Source organism: Pinus tabuliformis, chromosome 7 (assembly GCF_031772625.1).
Source record: "Pinus tabuliformis cultivar Carrire ecotype Pingquan chromosome 7, CPIR1, whole genome shotgun sequence".
Classification (NCBI taxonomy): Eukaryota; Viridiplantae; Streptophyta; class Pinopsida; order Pinales; family Pinaceae; genus Pinus; species Pinus tabuliformis.
The window spans coordinates 284,880,778-284,893,469 of record NC_142293.1 but is presented as its reverse complement, the minus strand read 5'-3'; the positions used below and the strand labels follow the sequence as shown (position 1 = coordinate 284,893,469).

The window sequence follows — 12,692 nt, the reverse complement described above, 5'->3', positions numbered from 1 at the left end:
ATCGATTTATATTTATTATTTGTATTTATGGAGACACCTTAGAATTCACATAAATGACAATTACAAATTAGAGACAACTCCATAAATACAAATAATTATAATAAATATTACTCAACTGTATTTGTATTAATTAGAGACAATATTAGTAACACAAGCCACATATAACCCATAACTTCCACAAGCTACAGACCACCCATAACCTCTGATATACTGTAACAATATTAAAAACAAACCCATAACCTCTGATATACCATAAAAATGTTGAAATAAATAACAATTACAAGCTACAGTCAACTCATAACCTCTGATATACTGTAACAATGTTAATAACGAAAGCCACAGATAACTCTTAACCTCTAATATACTGTAACAATGTTAATAACAAAATCCACAGATAGCCCATAACCTCTGACATACTACAACAACGTTAATAACAAATAAAGGGAGTGCGCTTAATTCATTACATAACAACCACAGGCAGAAAGGGTCAACAAACATTACACTTAGTAATTTTATATCTTTGACATTAAGATTGCTTTTTAATGGCTGAAAGATCCCTTACTTCAGAGACTTCATTTGGATGGGAATTTCATGTGTACTGCTATCTTTTTCCAAGCCGGGCGAGAACAGATGTCTTCCCACCATGCATTGACATGCTTTCTGGAGGAAATGAGAGTAGCCTTCCCAACATCATTCACCAAATAGTGGAGAAAAGGCATATGTTGAAGATCTGCCAAGCTGAACCAATCTCCTGCCAAGTACTTGCTCTTTGACAGCCTGTCTTCATACACATCCAATACTCTGCTCAATTTTTCTGCGTTGCTTTCCACCACTGCTTCGTCAGTGGTGCCTCCCTTCAAAGGATTGATGATAATTTGGCTCACCAATGCATAACATGGAGGATTGAAGTGGTGAGACTCCACCTCGCACCACTGTTCAACCACTGCTTCCTCCTCCACTGTGCTTCCCAACAGATTGGGACAGCCTTGTCCTTCGTATTTCTTTGCCAAATATTTTATGATTGCTCTGGACTCTGCATCAACCACAACGGTATCTGTATGTTTAGAAAATATCTCAGAATTTACAAAAACAGCAACTCATTATTTATTGCCAGAGAAGTTGCATGTTAGTGAGGAGTGTTGAGTTGATGTGTGTTTGACAGTTTGTGTAATGGTGGATTGAAATTGAATCAGTGTGTGTATTGGGGTGAACTATATATTGGCTGAGTTGAGTATGGACAGTAGCACATATACATCTCTAACTTTGTAATGCAACTAAGAGGTTATGGAGATGGAGGATAGAAATGTAGACTTATCACACATATCGGAATGTAAGGGATATGCAACTTCTAGATGTGTCCACAGTTATTTTAATGACACAAGGGTACTGAGTGCGTAGGGTAAGGTTTGATGCTTTGGAATTGATGGGAAACTGGGTTAGGCAGCCTTTTGTGGGTGTTTATTCGTTGTATCTGCAGTGAGTATTCAATTAATCTCTTTGTTTTATCTTCTGATTCTGAATATTTATTTTATGCTGTTAATTGTTGTGCATGCATTTCATTGTTACAGGGCAGTTATGTCATGGGCATTTATTCCTGCCTCGTTCCTGTTCCTCTAACCAATAGGACAGTACGAAAGTAGGAAATAATGAACTTCCCCTCTTATTTCATCAGGTTGGGTATGGCAGGTAAGATATGACTTACAAGTATTTATCATTATCATTATCATGGAGAAGAAGTGAGAAGTTTTCTCAGATTACTATATAGTTTTGTTGACTTCAAATGTTAAGAAGGTTGAAGGATAGTGTTATATAAAATTTTGAAAATTAGGTTGAATGTGAGTATAAAATGGGCAATCTAAGAAAAAGTGTTTTTCATCTTCAACCATCTTAGGATCTCACAGATGACAGACTCTTACATCCCAATGCATTTTTTAAAATTGACCAATGCTAAATTTCACTATAAAACTAGTGAGAATTTCTTCTTGGCAATGTTCATTTTCTTATTAACATTAGTCAACACAGAAAGATAATTTTGGCTTTTGAGATTGGCATTGATCACCTCCTAATAATATTTTAGTTTTATTTTTTCCTCTCACTATTTATGGCCACATAATTTCTCCTTAAATTTGGAAGTAATAGTATTTTTAATATCATCCAGATTCTGCAAGAAGACCTCTTTTTTTATTCCCAATGGCCCCACCAAGACTGGGCATCTTTATGTTATCCTCACTTGAGCTGAATGTAAGGGTTTTGGCTAGAATTAAAAGCAATTTTAGAAAACCTCTTAACATCCATATTGTATAACTTCTTCTTATACATAAAATACCTAGTCATAATCATGTTTTCAATTAAAAAAAAGCTTGATTCAATCAGAAAAATAAGATAAAAAGTATATCCTTTAATCTTAACATTAAAAATTAATTTTTAAACTGTTTTTGAATCTATTCGATCTTCTTCCACACATATGTAGTTTCCTAATGTAATATCATAATATTATACAACTATTCAATTTTAATACTGCAATGAAAACCAACCTTAATAAATGGTATTCGTGATAGTGTTTCTAACTGTTATCTAAGCGGAGGAATACTAGCTGTAACCACAGGGAATACTTTGTCTGAAGTAAAATGTTAAAGGTCAGTTCTAATACTGCCATGAAAACAAATCTTTATAAATGATATCTGTATGATAGTGTTTCAAACTGTTATCTAAGCGGAGAAAAACTGTGTGTAACCAAGGGAATAATTTGCATGGAGTAAAATGGTAGAAGGGACCTGGGCTGATCCATTTGATTAATTCTCATAAATTCCAGATGCTGATGACATTAGGGCCACAAAACACCCATCATCTGTTCAGACCATCAACTCTTTAGTTTAGTTAGCACATTATGTGAAGTTAAAGATCTTTCTCTTCTCTCTTCTTCATTATTTGGAGTTACATATTTGCAGAAAGCCAACATAGTACATTTTTTACAAATGTAGAAGGAGATTTTGAATTTATTAAGTAAGTTGGGATGAGACTGGTGTTATTGGTGGAGTTACATATTTGCAGAAAGCCAACATAGTACATTTTTTTACAAATGTAGAAGGCAATTTTGAATTTATTAAGTTGGGATGAGACTGGTGTTATTGGTGTTGTTGATTGATTGTACTGAAATGAGTTATTTAATTTTATGAAAACAGCTCTAGTTCATATAATTATAAATTTTAATCAAATTTCAAAATATATATAGGTTGATTAAGAATTGGGTGAAATTTTTATAGGACATTGTGTTCTATTGGAAGTGAATTTTAAATCATGTTAAGACTAATTACATCTAACTTTCTACTATATTCTTATCATTTATGTAGGAAAAAGGATCAATTTGCTATACCATAGCTTAGTCCTTGAATTTCCTTATCAATTTTATGTTGGAAAAAGATCATTTTTTATCAGATTCTTATCAAAGTTTTGTCCAAAAAAGGATCAACATAGCTTACTCCTTATCAAATTTATGTTGAAAAATTAATCAATGTACTACCGGATAACTTATTCCTTGAAATAGATAGTGTTTTGATAGTGTTAAATATCAAAACCAACTTCCTGAAAAAGCATCCTATGGCAATTGAACCTGGGTTAATCATAAAATACACTGCAGAGGTTCAAGCAACCATAACATCATAGCTTTACTACTACTACATGTGTTAGAAATAGTTACCAAATAAGGTGAGGCATCCATCTTCAAGAGCTGGAAACAGTCCAAAAGGCTGAAAAACACCATTTATAAAATGAATATAGACTGAATGAATGAGAAAAAGAGGCAGTAGATGATATATCATAGCAGAATTAAAAATTGCAATCTCCATCCATAGCTTTTCCAATACACGTTTCAAAACCCAATCAGAATTCAATTCAATGCAGTGGAAAGATTGAAATAATCGGAATTCAATGCAGTAGAATTTTTGCTTACATTGAGAGAGAGATATTGTGGTTTTTTATGATCGCCGGCCCTAGCATTCACAGGGATGAGCTCGTACTCGACCTGTTTTTCATTCAAACACGCCAGCACTCTGGCTGTGCACGATGAGAAAGGAAGGCCGTGCACTTTAATCTTCGCCATTGATAAAAGACAGAACAGATCGAAAAACAGAGGGACTCAACTCTCTCACGACTCAGAGCAGAAAAAGAGATACGTGGCACTGTGTCGAACAGAGTATAACTTCAAAGAAGTTTGTTTTATTTTTATTCTTTTTATAAACCAATTTCGGTTCTTATCCACTCAATGCAAAGTAATCGTCTAGTCCAACTAAGCGGAGGACTTGCTCGGAAAGTTATGGAAATTCCAGTCATATTTAGAGAAAATTTGGCAAGAATTTTTGTAAATCCAAGTTATAGTTGTTAAACTTCAAAATTTTAGGTGTCCTACACGTTTTTGATGGCATTGGATCTATTTCCACCACCAAAAACATGACTCAAAAATTGCGTCTACAAAATTTTTTTGAAACTTTTTTGCCGAGATTCTGGCCACTTTTGGCCGTCGGGCAATTCCTCTCCCTCGTTAGACGACTCCCAAAGTAATCACACGTTTGAGCAGATATTTACAGTGGTGTTTTCCCAGCCATCCAACGCCTTTGAAAGCGAAATCTAAACTGCCATATTCATTACCACATAGGAGTTGTCTTTAGTGCGACTTTTTGGACATTCCGTTGCCAGAATCCCACATAAAAAATTGAGTTGAAATCTTGATTTGTGTTATTTAAACTGGTTTTTTAATAGTATATATGGATTCAACACCCTAAAAAACCCCTAGGGCACTTGGATTGTGTAGGAGTTACCCATGAAACTTGTAATTTCAAAACTGGAATAACCCATTGGAAAAGCTTCCAAAAAGTTGCACTAAAGAAGTTAACACATACACAGTTCTGCCACATAAGAGAATAGAGATGGGACCAACTGAAAAGAGCAGCTGAAGGTGTAGACAAAATAGAACAAAGTGGACCAGAATGACAAGTGGGGCACGAGGTAGGTGTTCCCATTTCTCTACTATATTATTTAAAATGGAAAGCAAATAAACCATGGAAAGTAAATAAACATTGGGATAAAATAAGAGTGTGATTTTGGGTAAATGTGAAAAAAATATTTGTGTTTTTTTAAGGCATAAGCTTTGGCGCTTAAAAAAAATAAAAAATAAAAAAGAGTTCTAAATAAAGAAAATAAATAAGAGTAGCAAAAATAAGAAGAGTCAATCATTTATAATCTCACATCTACACCTCTTACTTGGTCATGAGATTTCTATGTAGAGGAACTTATGAATGTTAGGACAAGGCTATATATTTTGGAAGCCGAAGAATATGAAAGGGATCAAGATCGCACTTGCAAATCCATGTTTAATAGAAAGTAATAGAATTAAAGGTTACATAAATCGAGGAAGAAGCATATGTAAGTGCTAATAGAACATAGGAAAGAGAACCCAAAGAAAAAAGGGATAGGGAAACAAACTTTATTATGAGGGGAATAAGAGACTATGGGAAGAATGAAAGCACTCTTAATTTGACAAGGGACTTTTTGAAAGAGAAATTACATTGGAAATGGAAAATTTGTCGAGCAAGGAAGGTGGGAAAGATATGTGAAGAGAGGCATCAACATATAAAATCCATCATGGTAAGTGTGCAAGACAAACACCATCTCTTAACCAAAAAGAAACTCTTGAAGGGCTCACGTTTTTTCCTAGATGGAGATTTAACTAGCAAACAATAAGAGGAGAGAAGGCAAGAAGTGGAGAAAATTAGAGCACCAAGAAATGAAGGGAAAAGAGCACGGTTGTACAATGGTAAAGTTGTTATTTTAGTTTTAGGGACCCATGGCAAAGCAGGGCAGCAAGCTGACAATAAAGAAAAAATAGTGAAATTCTATAATATGGAGGAAAACAACAAGATCAATATGGATGAACAAGGGTGAAGACTCAAGTTTGAGTCTTGTGTGCCAAACTACGTAGCAATCAAATCCTTCCCAGGTCTACCTAAGTCTAGTTTGTTGGAACTATAGAGGTTACCCTTGTAAGAGGGGACCTGGGTTAGGGCCTATTGCACAAGGTAGAGACATAATTTGTCTCACGGAAACTCATGAACATGATGGTTGCAAAACTCCTACGTTTGATGGTTATTTGAAGTTAGCAATTTTGAACAAGGCAACAGAAAATGGTAAAGGGTACAGGTGAATACTAGTTTTAGTGAAAGAAAAAGGTCATAAAATTCAATTAGTGAAAGAAGATACAAATAAACAGTATTTATGGTTCGAAGTATTAGAGAATGAGAATCACATAAGAATTGCAACACGTTATTTTGCCCCTCAAGTCTCAAAATAAGGAGCTAGACAACAATGACCCATATGTAGCTTTAAAGCAAGATATTGTTGTGTGTTCTCGATGGGGAGAATTTTTTTAGTGAGATTTCAATGCTAGAACAACACATCAGCAAGCTAGTATTCTTTGTTGCGAAGAAGATCACAATCTTGTTTGGCTCACTAAAGAAGAAAACCTTCATTGGTTGAGATGTACATAAGATGATAAAGTTACCAATCATTTTTGGGAGGAGTTGTTTACGTTGTGTGGTGCTTTCAACTTAATTATTTGCAATGGTCTAGATAGATAGAAAATATCTAGGAACTTCACTTGCAATATATACAATGGGGCAAATGTTGTTGATTATGTGATTTGTTCAAAATGCTTAATAGAAATGATAGACAAAGTTAAGACTAGGAAGCATATTTGGGACTTAAAATCAGACCATAACCTAAGTTGTATAAGGTTATCTTGGTTAGAAGAAAGGCAACATAGGAGGAAAACCCAGTGTTCTCGACAATCACTTTCAAGGGACAAAATTCTTCTAACACAAGAAAATTGTACTATCTTCAAGACAACGTTATAGAGGTCAATTAAGAAGGAGAAAACTCGTTCTCAAAGCCTCAATAGTCATGAGTTAACAAATATAATTCAAGGTGCACTTGAGAAGTGAAAAAGAGCAAAAAATAGGAAATCATAATCAAATTGTTTTCCGATGAATGCTTCATTTGATGAGGAATGCAAAATGACAAGGAGAACCTTGAAGAAGGCAGCAAGGAGAAGATGAATGTAATTTTATATAAGCATATTTTAAAAAGGAAAAAAATGAGCTCATGCAAGCAAGGTGAGAAGAGATAATATATCTAAGAAAGGATAATTGAAAGTTTTTTTTGGTAGGAACTTCAACCAAAGAAGAAGCAAACTGAAATAACATTACAATCAATCAATAGTTTGACTATGCAAGATAACTTTATCAGAAATAATCGGAGGTTGAGCCTCCCCCTAGGATCAACACAACTACAAAGATTTTATTTTGCAAGAGGTGGAGATTAGTATTAAAAAGTTGAGAATATGCAAAGAAAATGACTTGGTTGAACTTCAAGCAGAATATCTAAAATGGAGAATGTGCACTCTTACACCACATCATGTAAATATTCAAAAACATCATTCAAAAGGGATTCCCAAGAAACTGGACAACTAGCCTAGTAATTCCCCTTTTAAAAAGTGGAGACATTAATAATCCTTCCAATTATAGAACCATTATGATCAATCCTTTGTTTGTAAATCTCTTCATCAACATGGTAGAAAATAGAATCAGTAAGTGGGCAGAAGTAAAAGAAAAGAGGGCAAAACAGAAAGCAAGTTTTAGGTCGAAACATTCTAAAGCGGATCATGGTATTATGCTAATGCACATCATTGAAAAGGTTTGGGGGCATAGAGAAGAAGTATTTTATTGTTTTATTGACTTCAAAAAGGCATTTGACACGGTCCCTATAGATAAGTTGTGGCATAGAATGGAATAACTTGAAATTCCTTTGCAATATAGAGTCATTGTCCATAAGCTCTATGAAGAGGTAAAATTCAAAATTAGAACTTCAGTAGGTGTTTTGAAAATATTTAGAAGTGACATTGGAGTCAAGCAAGGTTACCCTTTATCCCCTACTCTTTTTGGTTTATATATTGACAAATTGGAAGAGTGGCTAAATCTGCAAGGTGGAGATGGTGTTCGTTTAGGGGAGTTTGTGATAAGGTTTATTTTATAGGTTGATGACCTTGTGTTCATTTCTAAGTCAGCCCTTGGATTGCAGATGCACCTGTATGCCTATTGGGATGCAGAATTGACATATTTTTGCACCTATTTCCCTATCTTTTGTTACCATTTTGACTCTAAATCCATGGCTTGTCACTCTAACAACCGTCATTGACTAATGTGTGTTTCATTTTTTATGTCAACCTTATTATCTAGTTTTGCTTGTAATTTGACGTAAAAGCTAACTGTTTTATGCTATTTTATTAATAAATTGACAAAGGGTTGTTTTAGGTTTTGTGGCTTGTTGAGATGTTGTTACCAGACAATATATCCCTAGTTTTGCTTTGCCAAGGATGGAACAAAGGCTTTGTTGATGTTGTTGATACACATTGAGTTGATTTTGGATACTTTGTTCTCCTATGTTTAGTAATGAATATTAATTTGGACAGACACCCAGTCAGAGGTAGTTTGATCGTTGAAAGGAGAAAATCATGGACAACACAACTGACTTAGTTGAAACATTTAAGATTCTCGGATGATAAATTATTGTAATTTAGAAAAGTTGTTACAAATCGGTTTCAACTAGGATAATTTGTTTTGAGACAACTATTGTATATTCTCAATTTGGATCACATGAGAATCGAGAGATTCTCATGATGATCTTATTTTTCAAAAATAGGAATGTATTATGAGATTATAAAAGAATGTATTCTCTGCCTGCAAGGAATGCAAGATAGATACCAAAGAGGGGAGTATCGGCATTGTAATCGTGGGCTACAACTTTTCATTACTGCAAATCTCTACCACTTGTGGCTCTATTTCTTTCTCTTGATTAGTTTGTGTGCTATGTAAATCACCAACCCATGCTAAGGAGGAAGGGCCATCTTTCTTAACGGGGACCACTGGTTAGAGAGGTATTGTAGCAATATATTTATTTTCTCTTAGTTGTGATTCATGTGTAATTTAATGTTACTATTATAAATCGTATTGATGCATTGACTAGTTGCAGAATTATAGCCTCTGTCATTGTGTAACAACATAGGTTATGGATTGGTCCCTTAATTAGTGTCATAGTTATTTGATTGTTGTTACAAATCTTTGATTTGCTTTTTTTTTGAGTGGGTGTTTCAACAATTGTTTGAGTGTTGAATGACTTCGAGGAGTGTTGTTTCTTTTGAATAAGAGTGATTGTGTGACAGAGTGTGATTTATTGTACAAAAATGTGTCTTTTCTTTCTGTAAGTGTGAGTGAGGTTAAGGGTGTGACAATGAGTGTGCATTGAGTGTTGAGAGTGACATTACAATGATTGGTTTGGAGGTTTCATTAGTGCTATTTGACATATGTTCTTGCATATATTTTGCATGATATCCTTGAAACAAAAAGTTTACCCTAATTGACAATTTATGTGTGAGTTGGATTGGTTGTTTTGAATTAAAAGGACAATTGATCTGCCCAACATTTTGGCGTTGTTTTCGGGGAATCTATTAAAGTTTCATATGTGTGACTATCTTGTTTGCATGCATTGATTGAAAGTTTGGTAGATGTGTTCCTGGATCTCAGGTTTTTGGATGGTAAGACGAGAGGTAAGAACTTGCACATGGTTTCGACATATTGAAGTGGGCTTGGCCTCGTGAGAATTCAAGGTGTTGAAAAGTAACTAGGTTTGGTCTTCATAATGACATGTGTAATTGTGATTTTATGTAATTGATGGAAAGAAGAAAAATAAAATTATTATTGTAATACTTGTCTCATGGGTTTCATGAGCAAGGAATTTTATTTTAGTGATGACTCTCATTGTGAGCCTTTAGGATTTGTCATCTAGTCATTAAATTCGATTTGAGTTTATGTCACATATGAAGGACCCTTCTTGGGCATATTACACTTGTGTATGAGTCAATAGAAATGTCAAGTAGCCCTCCAAGACCAAGCACAAGCATTAACCTCAAGTTGGCTTCAAAGTAGAATTAATTATCTCTCCAACTGACATGTCAGATCAACTTGATATCAAGTCGGCTTATACCTTGGGAAACAATTATATATAGTACAGTGTGTCTTCATTTCAAGACATATTTTCGGTGATTACATTCTGAAGTGCAAGGGTCATTCAGGGAGCTTATTTACCAGCAAGGAAGGAAGAAAGAGCAACAAGGAATTTTGTATTGATTTGGGATTGTTTTGTGGGCCATCTTACCTCCACACACATGAAATTTCAGACTTGTATATTGCAGCAGTGAAGGCCGAAGAAAGGTGAAAATCTATGGAAGAAATAAAGGCCGAGAAGAGGAGAAGTCTATTACAACAATGAAGGTTGAAGTTTGATGTAGCAATGGTGCAGTCCTCCTAGAGAGCTAAAGTGGAAGAAGGTTGAAAGTCTAAAGCAAGCCAAGATTGAAGAAGAAGTCGAGAAGGAGGGAGGAGTAGAAGGTGGACTATCATTGAAAAAGGAGATTTGTGTCTTGGTCTTGGAAAGGCAAATAGTTCAAGGGCCTTGATCTTGGTATTCGTCAATTGGAATCTCTATAAGAAGAAGAATTTGTTCAAGTTTTCCTCTCAAAGAGTGAGAGGTTTTGGCTCTAGCTAATAGCTTATATTTTGTGTCTCTTGTCTCTTTATGGTTTATGCATTAGTAGTTGTTTGATGAAGAGGAACACTAATATCCTAAGTAAAATAATATCATAATCTGAAGAAGTAAAAATCACTCACAAGTAGTTACTAATAGAAGAGAAATCACATAATCACTATGCCCTATATTTCTCAACATGGTATCAAAGCTAAGGTGACTAATTCAAGGAAGGGCATCTTATCAAGGGACACTCAAGGATCAAATCTCAAGGAAGGAATCAAAGTGACAATCATCTTGAAGTCAATAAGTCTACAAAGAAGTATTAATATCATCATCAATAAAAGAAGGCCAAAGCCCTATGTTTACTCAAGTTGAAAGGATCTACAAATCAAGTTGAAGTGTTTTGAATTCTATTCATCTAAAGGAAGCTAGAGGCGTTGTCATCAAAACTCTAAGGCGGTCTCTCTCAAGCAAGATCCCTACCTTTGAACACATCATCATCATGAAAAGCTCCAAGGGATCTCCCTCTCTGTGGGATCAAGGATCATTATTGAAGAAAAAGTATCTTCATCAAAAGGAAGTTTTATATCCTCTATATCACCATCAACATCAAGGAAGCAAGAAGGAGAAAGAAGCATCCTATCAAGTATATGACTTTATCTGAATTTGTTAAATTGTATTTTTGCAAGGAAAGAAACAAATTGGTTGGGGCTTCAAACTATCTTTCATGGAAGAAAAGGACAGATCTAAATCTCATTGAAAATGAGTTCATGGATCATGTCAAAGGATCTATCACCAAATCAGGAGAAGAAGATGATCAAGAGCTTACAAAGTATATGAAAAGTGAAATTAGGGCTAAAAGGATTCTCATTGAATCCATCAAATATCCCCTCATCCGATATGTATATAAACTCGAAACTTCAAAAGAAATCTATAACAAATTGGGAGAGTTGTATTCCGTAAGCACTACTGGAGAAGTCATCTCATTAAGGCAAAAACTCTACAAGCTGAATATTGATGAGCCTCATCATTGGGTAATTATATGGGCCTTAATTGGCCTTAAATCACCTCCTAGCTTAGTCAAACCAACTATTCTCACAACTTATTGCATACTTTCGATTATATTTTGTTTATGAGATGAGTTAGAGTTGGATATTTTGCTTTGTGGTCTAATGTGCATGCAATGCAGGAATAAAGGATAAAAGCAAGGAAAAATGCAGGAATAAAGGATAAAATCAAGGAACTATGGCAAAGACCTTAGTCAAAACTCGAATGGGACAAGGGAGAGTAATTATAGGAGGTAAATCCTCCTGAATTACTACCCCTCCATTCGAATATTCCTCCATCAGCTCGGAGTGGAAACAGCCAAATCATGAGGACTAGAAGACAACCGAGCAAGTGAAAAGGACAGAAACCAGATTATCTTGAGTGGGGAGCCAAACCTCCCTAATTTGAAGGAATTCGTTGGAGACTTCATATGTATAAGTAGAGAGGCTTAGGACCTTAGTAGGATTCAGATTCTTATTATAAAACTCTACTTTATTTCTGAGCTGGAAGACTTGTGACAATTTGTTATGTAATCCATGGTTTTTATAATAAAGATGAGTCCTGTTTTGAGCCAGCACTGAGTTAAATCAGAGGGTTGAAGCTCTTAGGTTAGGGCCCAACCTGAGTAGCCAAAGCTCCTCTTTATTGTACATGTATGATAGCATAGATTTCTGATTCTATTCATTTGCTTAAGTAGCTGCATGGTTTTGTTCATTTGCTTAAGTAGCTTCCTAGTTCTGTTCATTTGCTTAAGTAGTTGCATTTTCATTACAGCAGTATAGCATAGATTTATGGTTTAACTGTTCATTTGCTTAAGCAGCTGCATTCCTAGTACAGTAGCGTAGAGTAGATCGATTGTGCTTTAGTTTACTTCTATTTTGTGCCTTCTTTTAGTTAACAGGTTAGCTAGGAGGAAAATATCACCATAAGGTTGTCCGTAGGTGTCTTGGCCTCACCTCCTCCCTCAGGGACCATGACTTGAGGAAGAGACCCTTAAGCAACCCCAAAAACAC

The 12,692-nt window shown here is 35.0% G+C and overlaps 1 protein-coding gene across 1 annotated transcript; it reads right to left on the bottom strand.

Annotated features, from left to right (window-relative positions):
• Window positions 1-221: 221 nt before the first annotated feature.
• Window positions 222-4,206, bottom strand: LOC149246978 (glutathione S-transferase F9-like). The gene is made up of 3 exons (XM_089458087.1): window positions 3,950-4,206; window positions 3,698-3,746; window positions 222-1,033 (listed from the first exon to the last, which is right to left on the bottom strand). Exons 1-3 carry the CDS (start codon window positions 4,097-4,099, stop codon window positions 573-575), a joined length of 660 nt encoding a protein of 219 aa, XP_089314213.1. The 5' UTR covers window positions 4,100-4,206; the 3' UTR covers window positions 222-572.
• Between the last annotated feature and the right edge of the window lie 8,486 nt (window positions 4,207-12,692).

What these genes read in the sequence shown, in the direction of transcription:
- LOC149246978 (XM_089458087.1), bottom strand. Translation starts at nt 4,099, where the DNA reads ATGGCGAAGATTAAAGTGCACGGCCTTCCTTTCTCATCGTGCACAGCC. An exon ending in CACAATATCTCTCTCTCAAT is followed by an intron (nt 3,747 to 3,949) that starts GTAAGCAAAAAT and finishes GGTGTTTTTCAG; the next exon opens with CCTTTTGGACTGTTTCCAGC. An exon ending in TGGATGCCTCACCTTATTTG is followed by an intron (nt 1,034 to 3,697) that starts GTAACTATTTCT and finishes TGGTTGATGCAG; the next exon opens with AGTCCAGAGCAATCATAAAA.